Source organism: Hyperoodon ampullatus (assembly GCF_949752795.1).
Source record: "Hyperoodon ampullatus genome assembly, chromosome: 5".
NCBI classification, from domain to species: domain Eukaryota; kingdom Metazoa; phylum Chordata; class Mammalia; order Artiodactyla; family Ziphiidae; genus Hyperoodon; species Hyperoodon ampullatus.
This window is the reverse complement of record NC_136918.1, coordinates 29854318-29877050: the sequence shown is the minus strand read 5'-3', so window position 1 is coordinate 29877050 and position 22733 is coordinate 29854318. Positions and strand designations below refer to the sequence as shown.

The 22733-nt window shown below is 43.1% G+C and overlaps 1 protein-coding gene across 2 annotated transcripts in view; it reads right to left on the bottom strand.

Annotated features, from left to right (window-relative positions):
* Positions 1-22733, bottom strand: part of TBC1D5 (TBC1 domain family member 5) — a gene marked incomplete at both ends in the record, with an annotated part of 358820 nt that overhangs the window by 13202 nt on the left and 322885 nt on the right. For both annotated transcript variants that reach the window (XM_079704730.1, XM_079704731.1), the window contains one exon: positions 14535-14634. In XM_079704730.1, the coding sequence (XP_079560856.1) occupies positions 14535-14634 (100 nt within the window). The remainder of the gene's footprint in view (positions 1-14534; positions 14635-22733) is intronic.

The following is a 22733-nucleotide window of genomic DNA, read 5'->3' as shown; positions in this document are numbered from 1 at the left end:
CTCATCTCTGACAGAGATTTAGTCACCCTGACCTCTGACAATAAAGGACGGCCCCAGAGGAAATACACAGGCTGTTACAAACCAGAGGGGGCACGTGTATGGTTGCCCTAGGGTCACACGCGTCCAGAGAGTGGTGGCGGTTTAAGAAGTGACCATTAGTCAAGGAGGGGGACAGACCTGTACCTCGTCACTATTGGCTTTGGCCGGACTATTATTAGCAAAGGGATTTCTGCCCACGGGGGGTGTGCCATAGTTGTCCAGTCTTGGGAGAAGGCAGGTTTACGAGAGACTTGTAGGCGTCAAGTCTTCACCCTTTAACCCGTGGTGTCTATTTCTGGGTGTCCGCGCAATGCCACTCCCCGACTAGAAGGCCCTTCTACTCTCCTCCTAACACCACACCCTCCTTCTCTTCAAAGCCCACCTTAAGGCTGTTCAAGCGTCAGGCCTTCCCTCCGCAAGCACCCGCTTGATGGACTCTCCTGCTTCATCTTTTATGCTAGCGACTGTCATCCAGAGATGAGGCTTGAAGACTCAAAGTTTTCTGAAACTGCACAGTTCTGCACGGCAAGTCCTGGACTCCAGGTCTTCTGGTTCCAAATGTGGGTGGTGTAGGTTCACGACACCCCTTGACTTTGAACCCACCATCCGTGCCAATGTCTCTGAGATCACCGGTGCTCCAGGAGGACCGTGCTTGCTCCCTGTGAAGCCACGTGTCCCTTTAGGTATTTCTAACATGGCATATTCTCTGTTGCGCTCTGTCTCCCTACTTTGAAGTTTGGTCCACCCTTTCCATACACATTGAGCTCGATTTGAAAAGCGCTCCCCCACTTCACCCCACCCCAACCCACTTCACCCCGAGCCTGTTTCTACATCATAGACCAGGTACTTAGGAAATATTGGCTCAATGGCTAATGCGAGGCTTTCCCGCCAACATTAGGGCTGATTTTTATCTCCTGAGGAATAGATGTAGGTGAGAGATTTCTCAGGTGAAGAATTAAGGGCTACTAATCCGATCAAGCCAAATCCTGGATTGAGAAGTGGGAGGGGCGGGTGAAGGGAAGCACAGTCACTGAAGGTCTACTGAGAGTCAAGGACTGAGTCCGGGGCTTTGTGCTCAGTATTGTCTTAAAAAGCAAAAAGCAGATCACACAGAAAATACAATCAAGGGTCCTACTTTGCATCCAGCTGCCAGAATGGCTGAAGACCCTAAACTCAGCACCAGGAGAGGAACACTCCGTAGGAAAACCCAAGGGAAGACTAGGCAAACAACGTGTATTGCACTGAAGGTTAGTCTTCGGGTCAATAAACAGTTCTCTTAAGTGAGCTGAGTGTGCTCAGCACAGAGTTCCAAATCTGTACTGGTCTCAACCGTTTCTGATTCTTCTCTCAGGATTTCCCTCCCTGCCAGCCAGAGGCTGGCACAGAAGCACGGCTCCTCAAGGTAAAATCTATCCTGTTCATGATATGGCTGCCACCTTCGGGTCAACCAGAAGAGACTCTGCACATACTTTTCAACTTAAAAGGTCTCTAAGCTCCAGTAACAGTTAGACACCTTTGCCAGAATACATATTTCTAAAAATAAAAGCAAAAACACAGCTAGGACCTCACTAATAGGAAATATCCTGGGGTTTCGGTAACCACCGCGTCTCATGTGGGAGCAATGAGATAGAAGTTTGGCTAAGATCATCCTAAAATAACATCATTTAGTCAGACAAGACCCTTTGAATTGGGTGGAAGATGGATATGTTCTTTGTGAACTGCAGGCCATAAGGTTTTGCCCACCTGAGGACTGGGGACAGTCAAGTGCCACACCTCAGCTGGGAGTGAAACACAGCCATGGCAGTGGACACGAGCCTCCTTACCTCCGCCTCAGGCCCCTTCTCCCCACTCACAAGCTCTTAGCTCAGCATGAGACGCTTGTGGTGGCCAAGAAGTCCTTGAAGGCTTCGAGCTGTTGGTGGCAAGCCTGTTTCTACTGAGGTGGGGGGAAGGTGGGGGACAAGTCTTTTGCTTCCTGGGCCATCGCTGGAGAGGCCGGGGTTAGAGGAGGTGGAAAGGCAGCCTGGTACGGAGGTGGGAAGAACAGGTGTTGCAGTCAGACACAGTTTAAAAAAGACAAAGGATATGGGAATGATCTTTAAAAAAGAGAAAGAGAGTGAAAGATATTCAGTTTGGAAAAGCATGTGGGAAAATGGAGAGCCATAAAATGGAAAACAAAATGATGCAAGATGAATCGTCCATACTGAGGCCACGTGATCAGGGATGTGTTCTCTGAGCCAGGAAAGGGTAAGGTAGCGTACAGCTGGCTAAGTTTTTCTCAGTAGGTCTAGGGTTGGTGCAAGGAAGATGCTTCCAAGGCTTCTGATAATACAACCCGGGGGAAAATGCCTTCCACGATGAGACAGCAAGGCTGGAAAGAGGCTGAGAACAGCACTGAATGTCGCCAGGGAGCTTGTGAGCTCTCCACCCACAGAGCTCCTGCACGTGTGCCTGCAGTGTGGGGTTACGGATGCATGACAGCACTAGCAATACATTAACTGAATCTTGCCCCGATTGTGTAAGTTCTCTTGCTCCTTTGCTGCCTGGAGTCTGTCATGGGCCAGTATCACCAGGTGTCCTGGGGGCTGTTAGAAATGCAGATTTTCAGGCCCCGGCTCAGACCTACTGAGTCAAAAATCCGCATTTTTAACAAGACCCTCAGGTGACGTATATCTTATCCTTCTACAGAGGACTATGCTACCCACAATTAAATGCAGTGTTTCAAATTCTTAAAAGAATTACAAGAAGCTTTTATCACAGTGTGGTTGACAGAGGGAAAACTGTCTGGTGATCACATTTTCCTTCTGTGTTTCTCAAATGTCATTAGTTAACTGCTTGCTGAACATTTCCAAAGACATCAATTGAACGTTGTTTTTATAAACATCAGCAAATCAGATTCATAAAGTCCTTGCAGAGGCAAATAAACTGATTTTCAAAAATGGCCTCCTCTTACAGCTAATTCTTACATAAACATCAGGACAAGTACAAAATCAGTAAGGATGTGTGCCATAAAACAGCAAATCTGAAGTCCAACTACCGATTCGAGTGTGGCCTCAGCAGGATCATCAGTGGAAGAGAGTCCAAGGCCTGGGATGGGGTCTGGGCTCCTGGCACCAGCGAGACGGCCTGTTGGGAGTCCACATCTTCAACAGTCTAAGATCCTATGGGCTACAGAACTCTAATTTCCCTTAATTCATTGCATTTAGCCCTCCCATTGTCTGTGTGAACCACCAATGAAAGGGCAAGCTGCCAGAAAGTAGTGTAAATACCAAACAGATGAGGGGAAACACCTCCCCTGGGAGCAGGCAGGGTGAGCAGCGGCCCAGCTGCTCACAGATCAGAGCAGTGCAGGCAGCTCACCCACGTGCAATTAAACTACGTGTGAATGATGGCAAACCTAAAAATAGCCTGACTCAGCCATGGAGGTTCCTGCTGTCAATGGTTTTCAGCTCAACTGTCAGGAGTGACTATGGCAACAGAAAAATGAACATGTGAAAAAGTCTTCTAAAGTTGACAGGAAAAGTTTAGATTTAATAAAACACAGATTTTCACTTCCTGTCTCTAAATCTTTGAATTCACGTAGCTCACTTATGTGGAGGTAATGACATGGGAAATTCGGTAGAGTTTTGAGAAGACAAATACTTTTTCAGTGTTGGCTTCCAGAACTATAAGGAAATAACTGCTAACCAGTCAATTTTATTGCCTCTTCGATTAAAGGACCATTTAAACAAATGCCTTTATTTAATTTTTAACTGAGATGCTTTTCTCTGTATTTGTTCTGTTATAAAAATAGCCTTGAACTGTACTTGACATTTTAAGACATTATTTCATGTCTGATGATAACATAGGCTGACATGGCATTTCATTCTCTTGAAATGAAAGGAATTGAGTGAAAATAATTAACACGAGAAAAGGGTGCAGAGCAGTAACTCCCAGGACGAGTATCTGAGGCCGCTCTCACGGCTCCTCGGGAGCCTCATGCCACGGCGGCCTGCAGACGCGCCACTCGGCTCTGACAAAGCTGCTTTTGCTCAAAGAGCTCACACACCTCATCTGATGACCAGCAGATCCAAAAATCCAGCATCTTTTGGCATGATGTGATGGAGGAATATTTGAGTAGGTTTTGGGAAGTGTGGTACTGTTCCCAGCTCTCCTGCTAACTAGCGGCAGGGCCCTAGACCGGTCACTACTCAGCTCTCCGGTCGCGGGCTGGCTGAGTTTCCCAGGCTCGCCCACCAGAAGGGACAGTTAAGAGTTAAGGGGAAAGAGGGGAGGATTTGTGCTGAAAACCCAACCTGTGCTGGGCTTTAAAAACATACTAGTCTTGGCAACCAACTGGCAAGAGATTGATCTTTGTATCTCCATTTTATATATGGAGACGCGATCATAAGGAGGCTGATCTCACGAGTGACAGAGCCTGGTTTCAACCCTGTGTCTGTCTGATGCCCACGAGGCTGTCTCTCCTTCTCAGGTACCACTGTAGCCGCTCTTATAGCTGACTCTTGCCTGCAGTGTAAAGACTGACCCCCAGGTGCTAGTTACACGCACTTAAGGCATCTACAGATTTTCCAAGCACAGAAGACTAGGTCCCTTACAAAGTCCCTCTATACTCTTCCTTTCACTCAGGCCACCACTGTTAATGGTTACTTTCACATTAAATATATTCTATTGTGCCACCTGCTGTTTTCACTTCATAATATATTATGAACATCTCCCTATGTTAATAAATATTTTAATCTTTATAAAGATTGCATTACTATATTATAATCAATCACTTAGTCATGGATTTTTCACTTGTGCCTATTTTTGAACTACTTTAATAATTAGGAAAAACAGGACTTCCGGGGAAGATGGCGGAAGAGTAAGACGCGGAGATCACCTTCCTCCCCACAGATACACCAGAAATACATCTACACGTGGAACACCTCCTACAGAACACCTACTGAACGCTGGCAGAAGACCTCAGACCTCCCCAAAGGCAAGAAACTCCCCACGTACCTGGGTAGGGCAAAAGAAAAAAGAATAAACAGAGACAAAAGGATAGGGACGGGACCTGCACCAGTGGGAGGGAGCCATGAAGGAGGAAAGGCTTCCACACACTAGAAGCCCCTTCGCGGGCGGAGACTGCGGGTGGCGGAGGGGGAAAGCTTCCGAGTTGCGAAGGAGAGCGCAGCAACAGGAGTGTAGAGGGCAAAGCGGAGAGATTCCCGCACAGAGGAGCGGTGCCGACCAGCACTCACCAGCCCGAGAGGCTTGTCTGCTCACCCACCGGGGCGGGCGGGGCTGGGAGCTGAGGCTCGGGCTTCGGTCGGAGCGCAGGGAGAGGACTGGGGTTGGCGGCGTGAACACAGCCTGCAGGGGGCTAGTGCACCACGGCTGGCCGGGAGGGAGTCCGGGAAAAAGTCTGGACCTGCCGAAAAGGCAAGAGACTTTTTCTTCCCTCTTTGTTTCTTGGTGCGGGAGGAGAGGGGATTAAGAGCGCTGCTTAAAGGAGCTCCAGAGACGGTCACGAGACGCGGTTGAAAGCGCGGACCCCAGAGGTGGGTGTGCGACGCCGGGGCTGCTGCTGCCGCCGCCAAGAGGCCTGTGTGCGAGCGCAGATCTCTCCCCACGGCTCCCTTCCGGGGAGCCTGTGCAGCCCGCCACTGCCAGGGTCCCGGGATCAAGAGACGGCTTTCCCGGAAGAACGCACGGCGCGCCTCGGGCTGGTGCAACGTCACGCTGGCGTCTGACGCCGCAGGCTCGCCCCGCCTCCGTGCCCCTCCCTCCCCCGGGCCTGAGTGAGCCAGAGTCCCCGAAGCGGCTGCTCCTTTAACCCTGTCCTGTCTGAGCGAAGAACAGACGCCCTCCGGCTACCTACACGCAGAGGCGGGGCCAAATCCAAAGCTGAGACCCGGGAGCTGTGAGAACAAAGAAGAGAAAGGGAAATCTCTCCCAGCAGCCTCAGAAGCAGCGGCTTAAAGCTCCACAATCAACTTGATGTACGCTGCATCTGTGGAATACATGAATAGACAACGAATCATCCCAAATTGAGGAGGTGGACTTTGAGAGCAAGATTTATGATTTTTTCCCCTTTTCCTGTTTTTGTGAGTGTGTATGTGTATGCTTCTGTGTGAGATTTTGTCTGTATAGCTTTGCTTCCACCATTTGTCCTAGGGTTCTATCCGTCCGTTTTTTTTTTCTTAATAATTATTTTTTATTTTAATAACTATTACATTTTATAATACTTTATTTTATTTTACTTTATCTCCTTTCTTTTTTCCTTCCTTCCCTCCTTCCTTCCCTTCCTTCCCTCCTTCCTCCCTCCCTTTCTTTCTTTCTTCTTCCTTCCTTCCTTCCTTCTTCTTCTTCTCCTTCTTCTCCTTCTCCTTCTTCTGCTTCTACTTCTTCTACCAATAATTCTTTCTTTCTACTTTTTCTCCTTTTTATTCTGAGCCGTGTGTATGAAAGGCTCTTGGTGCTGCAGCCAGGAGTCAGTGCTGTGCCTCTGAGGTGGGAGAGCCACCTTTAGGACACTGGTCCACAAGAGACCTCCCAGCTCCACATAATATCAAACGGCGAAAATCTTCCAGAGATCTCCATCTCAACACCAGCACCCAGCTTCACTCAACGACCAAGCAAGCTACAGTGCTGGACACCCTATGCCAAACAACTAGCAAGACAGGAACACAACCCCACCCATTAGCAGAGAGGCTATCTAAAATCATAATAAGTCCACAGACACCCCAAAACACACCACCAGAGGTGGACCTGCCCACCAGAAAGACAAGATCCAGCCTCATCCACCCGAACACAGGCACTAGTCCCCTCCACCAGGAAGCCTACACAACCCACTGAACCAACCTTAGCCACTGGGGACAGACACCAAAAACAACGGCAACTATGAACCTGCAGCCTGCAAAAAGGAGACCCCAAACCCACCAGACCTAACAAATGAGGAGGAAATAGGCAGTCTACCTGAAAAAGAATTCAGAATAATGATAGTAAAGATGATCCAAAATCTTGGAAATAGAATAGAAAAAATGCAAGAAACATTTAACAAGGACCTAGAAGAACTAAAGATGAAACAAGCAACGATGAACAACACAATAAATGAAATTAAAAATACTCTAGATGGGATCAATAGCAGAATAACTGAGGCAGAAGAAAGGAGAAGTGACGTGGAAGATAAAATAGTGGAAATAACTACTGCAGAGCAGAAGAAAGAAAAAAGAATGAAAAGAACTGAGGACAGTCTCAGAGACCTCTGGGACAACATTAAATGCACCAACATTCAAATTATAGGGGTTCGAGAAGAAGAAGAGAAAAAGAAGGACTGAGAAAATATTTGAAGAGATTATAGTTGAAAACTTCCCTAATATGGGAAAGGAAATAGTCAAGTCTAGGAGGCACAGAGAGTCCCATACAGGATAAATCCAAGGAGAAATACGCCAAGACACATATTAATCAAACTGTCAAAAGCTAACTACAAAGAAAACATATTAAAAGCAGCAAGGGAAAAACAACAAATAACACACAAGGGAATCCCCATAAGGTTAACAGCTGATCTTTCAGCAGAAACTCTGCAAGCCAGAAGGGACTGGTAGGACATATTTAAAGTGATGAAGGAGAAAAACCTACAACCAAGATTACTCTACCCAGCAAGGATCTCATTCAGATTTGATGGACAAATTAAAACCTTTAAAACCTTTACAGACAAACAAAAGCTGAGAGAGTTCAGCACCACCCAACCAGCTTTACAACAAATGCTAAAGGAACTTCTCTAGGCAAGAAACACAGCAGAAGGAAAAGACCTACAATAACGAACCCGAAACAATTAAGAAAATGGGAATAGGAACATACATATTGATAATTACTTTAAATGTAAATGGGCTAAATGCTCCCATCAAAAGACAAGGATTGGCTGAATGGATACAAAAACAAGACCCATATATATGCTGTCTACAAGAGACCCACTTCAGACCTAGAGACACATACAGACTGAAAGTAAGGGGGTGGAAAAAGATATTCCATGCAAATGGAAACCAAAAGAAAGCTGGAGTAGCAATTCTCCTATCAGACTAAATAGACTTTAAAATGAATACTACTAGAAGAGACAACCTCAAATCAATAGAATTACAAATGAAAAAGGAGAAGTGACAACTGACACTGCAGAAATACAAAAGATCATGAGAGATTACTACAAGCAACTCTATGCCAATAAAATGGACAACCTGGAAGAAATGGACAAATCCTTAGAAATGCACAACCTGCCAAGACTGAATCAGGAAGAAATAGAAAATATGAACAGACCAATCACAAGTAATGAATTGAAACTGTGATTAAAGATCTTCCAACAAACAAAAGCCCAGGACCAAATGGCTTCACAGGGGATTTCTATGAAACATTTAGAGGAGAGCTAACACCTATCCTTCTCAAACTCTTCCAAAATATAGCAGAGGGAGGAACACTCCCAAACTCATTCTACAAGACCACCATCAGCTTGATACCAAAACCAGACAAGGATGTCACAAAGAAAGAAAACTACAGGCCAATATCACTGATGACAATAGATGCAAAAATCCTCAACAAAATACTAGCAAACAGAATCCAACAGCACATTAAAAGGATCATACACCAAGATCAAGTGGGGTTTATTCCAGGAATGCAAGGATTCTTCAATATACGCAAATCAATCAATGTGATACTCATATTAACAAATTGAAGGAGAAAAACCATATGATTATCTCAATAGATGCAGAGAAAGCTTTCGACAAAATTCAACACCCATTTATGATAAAAACCCTGCAGAAAGTAGGCATAGAGGGAACTTTCCTCAACATAATAAAGGCCATATATGACAAACCCACAGCCAACATCGTCCTCAATGGTGAAAAACTGAAAGCATTTCCACTAAGATCAGGAACAAGACAAGGTTGCCCACTCTCACCACTATTATTCAACATAGTTTTGGAAGTTTTAGCCACAGCAATCAGAGAAGAGAAGGAAATTAAAGGAATCCAAATCAGAAAAGAAGAAGTAAAGCTGTCACTGTTTGCAGATGACATGATACTATACATAGAGAATCCTAAAGATGCTACCAGAAAACTACTAGAGCTAATCAATGAATTTGGTAAAGTAGCAGGATACAAAAGTAATGCACAGAAATCTCTGGCATTCTTATATACTAATGATGAAAAATCTGAAAGTGAAATCAGGAAAACACTCCCATTTACCATTGCAAGAAAAAGAATAAAATGTCTAGGAATAAACCTACCTAAGGAGACAAGAGACCTGTATGCAGAAAGTTATAAGACACTGATGAAAGAAATTAAAGATGATACAAATAGATGGAGAGATGTACCATGTTCTTGGATTGGAAGAATCAACATTGTGAAAATGACTCTACTACCCAAAGCAATCTACAGATTCAACACAATCCCTATCAAACTACCACTGGCATTTTTCACAGAACTAGAACAAAAAATTTCACAATTTGTATGGAAACACAAAAGACCCTGAATAGCCAAAGCAATCTTGAGAACGAAAAACGGAGCTGGAGGAATCAGGCTCCCTGACTTCAGACTATACTACAAAGCTACAGTAATCAAGACAGTATGGTACTGGCACAAAAACAGAAAGATAGATCAATGGAACAGGATAGAAAGCCCAGAGATAACCCCACGCACATATGGTCACCTTATCTTTGATAAAGGAGGCAGGAATGTACAGTGGAGAAAGGACAGCCTCTTCAATAAGTGGTGCTGGGAAAACTGGACAGGGACATGTAAAAGTATGAGATTAGATCACTCTCTAACACCATACACAAAAATAAGCTCAAAATGGATTCAAGACCTAAATGTAAGGCCAGAAACTATCAAACTCTTAGAGGAAAACACAGGTAGAACACTATGACATAAATCACAGCAAGATCCTTTTTGACCCACCTCCTAGAGAAATGGAAATAAAAACAAAGATAAACAAATGGGACCTAATGAAACTTCAAAGCTTTTGCACAGCAAGGGAAACCATAAACAAGACCAAAAGCCAACCCTCAGAATGGCAGAAAATATTTGCAAATGAAGCAACCGACAAAGGATTAATCTCCAAAATTTATAAGCAGCTCATGCAGCTCAATAACAAAGAAACAAACAACCCAATCCAAAAATGGGCAGAAGACGTAAATAGACATTTCTCCACAGAAGATATACAGACTGCCAACAAACACATGAAAGGATGCTCAACATCTTTAATCATTAGAGAAATGCAAATCAAAACTATAATGAGATATCATCTCACACCAGTCAGAATGGCCATCATCAAAAAATCTAGAAACAATAAATGCTGGAGAGGGTGTGGAGAAAAGGGAACAATCTTGCACTGCTGGTGGGAATGTGAATTGGTACAGCCACTATGGAGAACAGTATGGATGTTCCTCAAAAAAGTACAAATAGAACTACCATATGACCCAGCAATCCCACTACTGGGCATATACCCTGAGAAAACCATAATTCAAAAAGAGTCATGTACCAAAATGTTCATTGCAGCTCTATTTACAATAGCCCGGAGATGGAAACAACCTAAGTGTCCATCATCAGATGAATGGATAAAGAAGATGTGGCACATATATACAATGGAATGTTACTCAGCCATAAAAAGAAACGAAATTGAGCTATTTGTAATGAGGTGGATGGACCTAGAGTCTGTCATACAGAGTGAAGTAAGTCAGAAAGAGAAAGACAAATATCGTATGCTAACACATATGTATGGAATTTAAGAAAAAAAAATGTCATGAAGAACCTAGGGGTAAAAGAGGAATAAAGACACAGACCTACTTGAGAATGGACTTGAGGATATGGGGAGGGGGAAGGGTAAGCTGTGACAAAGGGAAAGAGAGGCATGGACATATATACACTACCAAACGTAAGGTAGATAGCTAGTGGGAAGCAGCCGCATAGCACAGGGAGATCAGCTGGGTGCTTTGTGACCGCCTGGAGGGGTGGGATAGGGAGGGTGGGAGGGAGGGAGACGCAAGAGGGAAGGGATATGGGAACAGATGTATATGTATAACTGATTCACTTTGTTATAAAGCAGAAACTAATACACCATTGTGAAGCAACTATACTCCAATAAAGTTATAAAAAAAATAGGAAAGACAGAAAAGGTCATATGGAAAAAATACTAGGGTATTAAAGTCATTTTTAAAGGATATAATAAAAAAGTAGATCAAGAGCTTCACCTCAATTAATCTTTGTGTTTTCCTCAAATTTTTGCTTACAGTCAAAACTGCCTACAACCCAGAACACCCTTTAATAAACCAGCGTTATATATGCAGATGAAATAAAATGCATCTGCAGCCCCCAGGGCCACGAATTCTCTGTAGCAACCCTCGACCCTACTGTAAAAATGCAGTCATGCTATTTGTATGGCAAAAAGAATTCGACAGCCATGTGAAGGGATTCTGGCTGAAAGTGAAACATATACACAAAAACAAATCTAGTTTTGTGGTTAGTTGAAAATTCACTGCATTTAATTAAAGTGCTTCCCCCTCCCATGCAATGAGAAAATGCTCTTCTGGTGCTGACTGAAAGAACAAAAATCAGAGCAAAAGCTGTTTGAAAATTCTGAGGCTTAAGTAAAGTTGGTTTAAAAGCTGCTATGTGGCCCAAACCACTTGGAAATATCCTACTCTAGGATTTTGCTAGAGTTCCAGTAAATCTTTTCAGTCACTTCTTTGTTCTCCTACTTTGGTCAAAACCAAAAATCAAGTAACACGAAGGTCACCCATGTAGCTGGAGACGGAAGAAATACACACACGTGCATGTGCACACACACATGCCCACACTTACTTTAAAATTAAAATTATATTTAAATAATTAACTAAAACTAGTTATGTAATACATATCAGTTATTTCTACATAAACTACCTCTTCGTTACTTCTTTTTGAAGCAGTTTTTTTATTGCAGTATAGTTGCTTTACATGGCTGTGTTAGTTTCTGCTGCACAGCAAAGTGAATCAGCCATACGTATACACACATCCCCTCTTTTTTTTGGATTTCCTTCCCATTTAGGTCACCACAGCGCACTGAGCAGAGTTCCCTGTGCCGCAGGTTCTCATAAGTTATGTATTTTATACATCAAAGTGTATATATGTCAACCCCAATCTCCCAATTCATTCCACCCCCTTCTTTTTGATGCATTTTAAACTGTGATGCTGTAAGATTCATGTAAAATCAATTCTATATGAATTTTAAAAATTGATCATAAAGAAACATATAAATAGAGTTTTGAAGAGGGTGGAAGCAGATGTGACAGGGAACGTCTTTCTGTGATTACAGATACTACCCTTTTGATCACCTACCGCGGTTTCTCCTGCAGCTTCCCCTCCTGAGCCCTTTCTCTGGAGGAGGGGTCAAGAGAGCAGAAAGAAGGCAGAGGATAGAACAGTGCCCAGCGAGCGGGAGGCCGCGCGACACTTGGTTCAAGCACCTCTCCAAAGCCGTAAGAGAGCGTGTATTACTGGCTCCAGGTCAGTATGTTTTAGGCTACATCCAGACGACAGCCGTTTTGGCCACATGTCATGGACTCAGGACCCAGAAGGCTGGGTGACTGATAGAATCTGAGGTATAAAGTCTATATTCATCCCTCTTGAGTTTTTTCATTCTTCTAAAAAAGAGGAAGGACGACTGAATTTTGGAGGCAAGTGAGGATTGTGTTCCTGATTTATTATTAAGACCAACTTGCCAGAGCAAAGTCAAGTACAGGAACTTAATTATCTGGATAATTTTGCCACCAGGAATTCACTTTGCCTTTGTCTCCATTACTCGGCTAATTCAAATGATTAGATTTTGCCTGGGCTGTCACTGTTATTCCTACATAAAGTGTTTGTCTATAATAAGCTTCATGTTCTACAAACAACTGCTCCCTGAGTCTAGGAAAACCAAGGACTGAGCTTCAGGGCTGTCTTAGACGTACAACAGTTATTTAAACACTCCTTTAAAGGGTGAAAAGTAGGAATTTATACCATATGCTTGTACATGTGTGAAAGGTTATATAAGATTCTTCATTTTAACATCATTTGTAATGTTAAAAGATTGGCAACATCTTAGATGCTCATTAGTCTGGGGTTAAATGAATTACGATACAGCCATATAAGGAGATTCAGTGCAGGTGTAAGAAAGCACAAGGCCACTCTCTGTATTCACATAGAAGTGCTCTCCATAACATAGTGTTCAATGAGAAATCAAAGTGCACAACAGTGTGAGGGTTATGCTCTACTTGCACTCTGAAAGGATAAGTGCAGGGTTATATTGGTTTGTACAAACATAGTTTATTTCTGAAGGCTAAACACGAAACTGATAAAAAATGGCTGTTTTCAATTGTTAAAAATAGGATTGAGCTGTGAAATATACATGATTTTCATCTGTTTTGTTCACTAGTATTTCTCCAGTGTCTAGAAAAGGGCCTGGCATGTTGCAGGAGCTCAATATTTGTGGAATAAAATGAAGAAAATTTTAAAAAACCAAACAAACATAAAGTCTATCTTCAGCGAAGGCCCCAGAGATGCGCCATGCTCATGGCCCCCGCCAGTGGGAAGAGGCCTTGGAAGGTTCTCTTTGGTTTCCCCTCCTAGATGGGGTATGTCCTGATTTCTCACAGTGCTTGGTATTGCTACTTCTCCACACTCACCAGGCAGCATACCAGCCATTTCCATGAGATAACATGTCCTGTTTACCTAATTTGCTCCCAAACTACATATACTAGACTCTGGAGAATGGAGAAGGAAAGGGTGTCCATAAGTGGGCTGAAAATAACCACAGTATGGATTATAAAAGTTCTGCAAGCAGAATGGAGTTCCTGAAGCAATACACAGGTGGTCCAGCAGAGACCTCTTCTAATACAAAACACAGAACTTTCACAAATGTAGAGAATAAGGCCTGAAGACTCTCTCATGTGACATATGGGCAACTCACACATAAACTCAACTTCAAAATAAGACTTTTTTTTTTTAAGACATTTCTTAAAGTATAGGCACAGTCAGAAGTAAGAAAAGGTCAGGGTCCTGACATGCATTTTGGGCAGGTGGTTAAAAACATATACTTAAAAAAATAACAAAAGCACTGCCAAAATAATCATCACATGAGTGATGATATGCAGGTTAGCACAAGAGTAGAACTGACCATCTAATCTTGAAAGTTCAATATTTCATTTTGGTTTGGGGCAGAGAGATATTTACAAAGGGCAGTGTAGCCGTTAAGAGCTGAAATCTAGAGTCAGACTGCTTGATTTTGAATTTCTCCTCTACTCACTGGTGTTATAATTTGGGGAAACTGTATTAATCTCCGTGCATCAGTTTCCTCATGTGCACAAGGTGGATAGTAACCGTACACCTACTACAGCTCTGCTGTGTGGGTTACATGAGATAATTCACATAAAGCGCTCAACACAGGCCCTCGCGGCCGGGCTGTTACTGTCACGACTGTCAGCGTGCCAAGGGCCAAAGTACTTCACTCACCAAGATGAGTGTCCATCACCTTCGCACAGTATTTGCACATGGCATCCAGGTCATTCAACTGTCCTTGAAGGAGGGAAATCTGGGCTTCTAATTCTTCTTCCTAAAATGAAGCGAGCAAAGATATGAAAATGAAGAAAAAAAAAATCAAAGAAAATCCCCAAAGTCCTCCAAATGATCTGGACTGTTAAAGAGCCACAGTGTCTTTTCAGCCCTAGACAGAACAAAAGAAAGCAACAAATAAACAACAGCAAACCCACTACTGCCACCACCAACAAACCAGAGTAAGGGTAAAGTGGAGGTTTAAAAAAATCTGGACTTCTCCTAATTGAATGCCAGCTTTGCGCCACGTGTAAATGTTTACCCATACAACCTCGTATTACAGAAGTACATAAAATATCTTCAGTAACTACCGAGCCACACCAATTGAGAGAGTAAACGGGATTTCAGTGGACCCTACTCCTTAGGCAGCTGGTACAAGACCATTACATTTTCTCACACACATTTGAGAAACCAAAGATTTCCATTTGTTTCAGACAAATCTCATCATTTTCTGGACAATGATAATCTCTTAAAACATGAGATTTCCCAAAGCACTTGGAAAAGTTCTGTCCCCACAGCCCATAATTAGCTGCTCTTACGTCTCCTCTCTTGATAAGAATCTAGAGGATTGTATTTATTTGACTGTTTCCAGGAAAAAAATACTCTGGGTGGGATAATTATCTAAACAGTAAAAGACAATCTAACTGTAACAAAAGGATAAAATGTGGGTTTTGGGTTTTTTTTTTTTAAGAAAAAAAGGAATACATGCAAAAAAGTTCCCAAGGAAATTTCGAAGATTAAGGGAGTTTTTCTCAGAGAAAGAGAGTAATCCTCAAAGTTGGACGAGGCTAGCAAACTGATTTTCCAGTGTTAGACACTTATCTTTTCACATAAGAATCCTCTTTGTCACCAAGAAAAAGGGAAGAGAAACCTCCCAAGAGATACTTTTTCTTAGAGACTGAATATAATTTGACACATAGATGGAAATCAACAGTTGAAAAGGTTACTTGTAGGTGTACCACATTTTAGCAATACACATACGCAGCACTGAAAAGCACTGCTTTTAACGGCTGCCTGGAGGATGAGCCCTTAGGAATATGCATTTAAATGCTTGACGCAGAAAACAGACATAGCCATAGCTCTAAAAACAAATTACTGTGAAATGCCCACTGTAGGATTACACAAGCATGAACCATGTACTTTATACATCCCACAAGGCGAAGCAGCCTCTCTTCTGATACTCAAGTAAAGACAAATGCAACCAGGAGAAGCTCAGACAGGGAATGATTACTGGGGCCTTGGGTAGGTGGTTTCAGGGCATTTTTCTTCTCCTTTGTGTCTGCACAAACTTGAGTTTCCCCGTTCTATCAGGGCCCTATAGGAATCACAGAAAGAAGGCTACATGTGTTGGTTAATCCTGGTTGTGGTTCGTCTCCAAAGATGGCCGCCATCCATTCCTTCCCTCCCTCAATGTACATGCCGTTTCACTCATCAAGAGATAGTGTCTATTTCTCCTCCCCTTGAATCCTGGCTGGCCTGTCACTTGCCTTGATCCAGAGAATGCAGCAGAAGTCAAACTGTTCCAGCTGGGGGCTAGTGTAAGAGGCCTGCCAACTTCTGCTTTCTTCTGCTTTCACTAGAGGAAGAGGGCTACCATAGTTGTCAAGAAGCTCAGGCTAGGATACTGAAGGGGAGGAGAGACAATATGGAGAGAAAGAGGCCACAGGAGAAGCAGTGAGGTCCTAGACACGTGAATGGCGTCCTCCTGGACCCTTCAGCTCAACCTGTCTGAAGCCAGCAAATGAGTAACCCAGTCAGCATCGTGTGGAACAGAAGAGCAGCCCGACCCAGCCTCGTCCAGAGGCCTGGCCGGCAAACCTATGAGAAGTAACAATGCCGTTTTGAGGAGCGGGGTTTGGGGGTGGTTTGTTACGTAGCCACAGATAGCTGACATGGCGGTGGGACGGGAAGAACACTAGAGTGGTATATGGCACGAGGAAATCCGAGTTCTATTCCTGGTCCTGCTATTAACAAGTCATGTCAACTTCAGTAACCCTCGACCCAGTCTGGGCCTAACTCTGGCACCCTCTGGAGAAGGCAGAAGTTAGATACTTTGCTCCCAAGGAGTTTACAAGCTTGGAGTTGGACTAGGAAAGGTATATAAACTAGAGGATGAGGGAGAGTACATGAAAGTCTTACAAAGAAATAAGAATAACTGCCCTGGGAATCCTGATCCCAGCCTCCTGTCCCTCCTGTGGAACAAGTCACCTTTTCAATGTGTCACAGATACAAACCCAACTGGAAGAGTCTCAAACTGTACTGAGGCCAGTTTGTGGCAGTCTTTTGAAAGAAGGGGACCCAGGTATGGCCAGAGTCTGTCCTTGCACTCGGCTACGATTTGGGGTGCTGAGAGCCTGGAATGGACAAAGGACACCAGGAATGTACCACCTCCTGGCTTAAAAACCTCTTGTCTATTTACTCTATGTATGAGTTTAGTTTGGATTAAGCCATCACTTCTTGTAAGATGCAAAAGCCCTTGGGAGCCTTAAACCCCAGCAGTCATTCCTACCTCAATGGATTTATTGTATTCAGTTTGTTTTCTTTTTAAAAGCTGGGAAGGAAGAAGAGCTGGAGGGGACGCAGGTCTTGCCTGTGGTTGGTGAGGCACTGACAGTTGTAGGGAAGTATGGAGCTCAAGGGGGTCTCTTCCTTCAAACGCGTTACCGTGCTGGTAGGAACATGACTGCAAGGAAAATGCGCTGAGACTGGCGCCCTCTGAACTGTGCAGTGCACAACCTGCATAAGCGTACAGGGCAGACCCGAGAGCGCGGCAGCCGGAAGTGCGTGCTGGCTGAGCACACGGGGATATAAGACACAGTCTTCCAGGCGAGCACTTGTGCTTAGGACACCGATGGCAAGTGAAGAGCATCTTGCTTGCCAAAATCCTGAGTAAACCTCAATACAAATGGAATCTGCTCTGTAGAAAGTGGCACAGTTTTCATTAATTTAAACCTTTTTTTTTTTTTCCAAAGGAAAGCTGACACTAAAGCCCAATTATGAGATAAGAGGAGCATTCTGGTTCAAACAGGTTGAGGGGCGCAAGAACCTCTTCCGTTTGAAAGTTCGAAATTCAGTGTATGATCTCTCTAGAGTTTGCTTCATCTTAAAATATTCCTAAGCCCTTCAACAATCACTCAGACTTTATAAATAGAAATGGCATCACTTGGAGGCAAAAGGGTGGCTTGTCATTTATTCTTCACTCTTTCATATAATTACAGATAAAAGAAGAGCCGAGAATCAAGCTTCTAAAATTGTGAGAACTGACTTTCCATTCCTATCTTAACTTCTCAGGCTCCACATGCCTCCCGACTAACGACTAACATGCTTCAGACACTGACAGCTTTAGTCAATTGTTTTCGTTAATGGTCCTCTGTAATCAAAAACAAATGCTTGGCTAATTGCCTTGAGGTTTTACAAAAACAACCGGTTAGTGTCATTTTTATGTATAAATAAGACATGAAGAGAAACGCTTACTATATTTACTTTCACATACATGTTCTGTTACAGGAGGGAGGATGGTGAAACAGGGCGGAATTCAGGGGAAGACACACCTGGGTTCGAATCCTCTTTCTACCAGTTACTGGCTGTGTAATCTTGAACAAGTTCCTTAATTTCTTGGTCCCCTCACCCCCACGTGGCAGTATTGGTGGGAGAAGCAAATGATCACACATGGAGAGTGTCTGGCAAAGAACAGGTACTCCATAAAGGCAATTATTCTTTTTTTAAACACTTTTTTTTATCAGGTCAAAACAATAAAATAGATTTTAAATACAGAGGTCTATGATTCACTCTTGGTTTAAAACTTTTATGTGGTCCAGCTCAGAAAGATGAATTAGGGCTTGGGAGCCCATTACTGTCTTAAGTTCTGGATAATGAACTGATGCGTAAGGCAAGAAACTGATGGAGGATTATGAAGTAGGGTGGTGTGCAGACGTGTGCAACACAGCACCAGATGGACCTGGCAGCCCTGCAGAGAAGGACCAAGGACGAGAGCCGTCCCATCAGAAGAGGAAAACAGCCGTCATCTAACCCTTTTATAGTGGTTATGATATGCGAGACCCTGCGCTTCACATGCATGAACTCATTTAATCCTCACAATAAACCTGTGAGGTAGACCCTCTCATCATGTCCTACATGAAACATGGTCTCCTCTGTAAGCCACGTTCTTTGGAAGTGATGCCAAGGTTGACAAAGCTGTTTGAGAACCCAAGTCACTTAGCCCACTACTCCTATTTCCCCATGTATATATATTCTTTCTTATGCTTGATTACTACTAGGACTTACAAGGAATAACGTCGTATCTCAAGTTTCCTTTAAGAGAAATTCACTATTTCCAATGTTAAGTCCTAACCCCAAATGGCTTACTAAATTATTTTCCTTCAAAAACACTCAGGTATGACTGGCTGTGTTCCATTTAGTTTGCAGAATGATTTCTGCTTGGACTGTATCTGGAGAAATGTTTTTTGAATTTGCTTTTTAAAAAGTGGTGCTTCTACCACCATTCACCCCCAAATAGTTGATGCATTATTACACTTCCACTCACGTATTATATGTCTCAAATGTTTAAATTGTTTTATAATATGTGGATTAAATATATCAATTTTGTTAAATGCTTCAACATATTTATGTTCTTTCTGGGTTAATAACAGGATGAGATTTTGTAGTTTATTGTTTATTCACTTATTCATTAATTTCTTCAACAAATATATTCATTTGTATTGTGCTGGCCCTTGTGGGAAATATAATAACAAACGAGACATGTATTCCAACCTCTGCAAATTTAGCAGGAGGTCAGACCTATACATCAAGCCAAGAGGGGGGTCAGGGAAGTTTTGCAGCGGATATGAAAAAAGAAACTTCACAGTTATGGGGAGGGCAGATGGCCTCCACAGAGGTAGAAATGAGGGCAGATTTTCTGGAAGAGGCAGCATTTTTGATGGGTCTTGAAGAAGGGGGACTTGGCTCAGAGGAAACGAAGGAAGATGTTTTAGGAAGCAGGGACCCAGTGAACAAAGGAGTGGAGTCAGAAAAGTTCGGGACACGGGCAAAGAGCCTGTCACTGAGTCGAGGAGGGTGTGGAGAACAGCAGGAGTGGAGGACCGGCAGGAAGGCTCCCCTCCCTCCCTTCCATCCCTGTTATGTTTCTGCTTCACATACTGATGTTTCGGGGGCTGGGGCCCAACGTGCCGACTGCAGTGCCCACTGCCCTGACACGCTGCCCTGCTCGTGATCACACAGGCAGCAGCAGGGTCCTTGTCCATGGACTAATGGAGACCCCAGCGCGCTTGGTTTGGAGAAAAGGGGGGCAGGAAGGGCACCAGGGTGGAGTTCCGCTGAGCTTCCGAGCGGGGTGTCCTCAGACTGCAGAGCGGCAGACAAGCAACAGACACCGACTGGCAGGCAGCAGGAACAGGCTAAATATAGCAGCCAGAAGACAGGAGAGACACCCCGTCGTTATCGAGCAGATGGGTGAAGAAGGAGTGGGAAGTGAAGGAAACGGAAAGTCTCGAGGAGAAAAAGTGGGAAGGCCTCAGATGTTCTGAGGAAGCTGTGGTTACATAGGGCAAAATACACACATGGTGCGGATGGAACCCCAGCCGGAGCATATGGTGTCAGCAGAGGAAGATGCCACTGGAAAACACAGACGAGGAGCACGAAGAAGGCTTTTCAGGAGCATAAAAATCAGTGCTCTGGGTGTGGGACGCAGGGAGCGAGCTGGGGCACAGTCAGCAGCCCTAGCATCAGTGTGTATCACACCCGCACGGACCGCCTCTGTGACCCCAACCTGAGAGCCGAGCTTGCTGAGCCTCACTTTTCTGTTTATAAAATGGGGATAATAATAACCCCTATCTCAGCTGACTGTTGGGGATTGAATTACATGAGATATTCCAGATGAAGTGCTTTGCACAGTGCTTGGTGAATGGTAAACACTCAGTAAATGTTCCTTTTGTTGTCTTTAGATTATTAATATAGTTTCTATAAAGTTATTCCAAGGAATTAGGGACACGGGCAAAAACAACTCCCAGGAAATTCCTCGTCCTTTCAACACAGATCCGAAATGTCTAGTGACAGGGGACTTGGTAACCTGTGGTATGGTACACATTGATGCACAGAATATTATGCAACTTGAAATTAAATGTTCTCACAGGAGAACATTTAACAATAACATATATACTGACTAGAAAAGTAGTAGGCAAAGAATGATTCTGTTTTTGGAAAAAAGGGGAAAGACATTCAGCAAACTGTTTATATTGGTTATTCTCCAAACGGTGCGATTGTAGGTCATTTTCTCTCTTATTTTTTCTGGGTTTTCTACAGTGAAATCAGATCATACTTTTGTAATTATCAAATCAAATTATTATTCAAATGACATAATAGAGAGAAAATAAGACAAAAAAGTAAAAGGTGATTACTAAGGAGAAAAAGGAAATATTAATATTTTTAAATTACTAAAACTGATTCCAAATCAAACTGTAAGCAACACTGTAGTCTAAACAAATCTGCTCCCTAAACAACACTAAGCAGTAAGAATAACTTAAATGAAATAATTTGTGAAAAAGTAAATGATTATAATATTTTGTCCAATGTACAACATACAAGCCCTGAGCAGCACTTTCAGGGTAATGGCTCCTTTCTCTGCACTTAAAGTGGGAACATCACTGGATGCTGTTCTGCATGGGTTGCCTAGAAAGAATGTGATTCTCAAAGACACAAAAAAGTAAAGATGGTTATCAAATTTCCCCAGTAAATAAAACAGTTCCTATTTTCAGACAGGATGTAAACAAACATGTTAAATGTGAATGAAAAAGGCCTTTAGAAATTCTGAACTGAAACTCAAAGCTTAACGTATTTAGCAACTCATATCATTTCAGTTCTGGAATTTCCTTTAGAGATAATGTATTTCAACCCCTTATTTTTATAAATAAATTTTAATATGGCTAGGTGGCTAGCTAGGAGCAGAACTTACACAAGTGGACTTTTTTTTTTCTCAGTCACTGAAGCAGTGCTATGTCCCAGCACTGAGACGCATACCACCTGTGGACACCAGAGATGTCCTTTTCCTCTGAAAACCCTCAGATGGGTTTTCATAACAAGCATGGAGGCCTTTCCCTCCTCCCGATGTCATGCTATAATGGGGTGATGCTCCTTCCAGCCTGTTATAGCCTAGAACAAAGGTGCTAAAACCTAAACTTGACAGTACTTTATGAATTTTCATACTTTAGTTTCCTCCAGCAAGCTGAATAAAACAACTACATTAAGGAATATTGCCCTGGGTTAGATGGGGGAGTAGGAGACACCAGAAATCTGTCTCCCCACCTACACAATAACTGCACCAGCAGAATCTGCCTGATGTAACTATTTTGGAATGTTGGAGTCTATTAAAGACTGTCCACTTCCCAGGGAAGGCATGGAGGGTAGATTGTAGTTGATTTCGGTCCATTTCAGCTCTTAGCACAATAGGAGCTCCCTGGGAGCTATGCTACCCCTAGCCCTGTGGCAGGCAGCTGTGCCCTTGTTCTTAGAGCAGCTTGCATGCAGCTTGTGGGAGCCAGAGTGGGCAAAAAGGACCCTGCCCTTCAAATATCAGGGATCTGTGCTGATCACTGATTGCTGTTTCTGATCACAGAGGTGCAGACAAAGAGGAGGGTGAGCACTGTCACACCTCCTTCCATTACTGCAAACTTCTCCCTCTCCAGATGAAGTGACTTCCACTGGATTTAAACAGCCTGCACCCTTTATGCCCCACTTCATTTTTCTCTTTCTCCCCTTTGGGGAGCCAGACATTAAAGACTAGGACATTTAGATACTTAATATTTTGTAATAACCTATAAGGGAAAAGAACATAAAAAAGAATATATATATACATACATATATATGTATATATATGTGTATATATGTATGTATTTATCCCTAGGATGCAAGGATGGTTCAACATATGAAAGTGTGAACAATACCACATTAACAAAATGAGAAAAAAATGCATGATCATCTCAATAGGTGCAGAAAAAGCATTTAAAAAAATTCAACACCTTTTCATGATAAAACCATTCAATTAACTAGTGAAAGGAAAGTACTTCAACATAATAAAAACCATACATG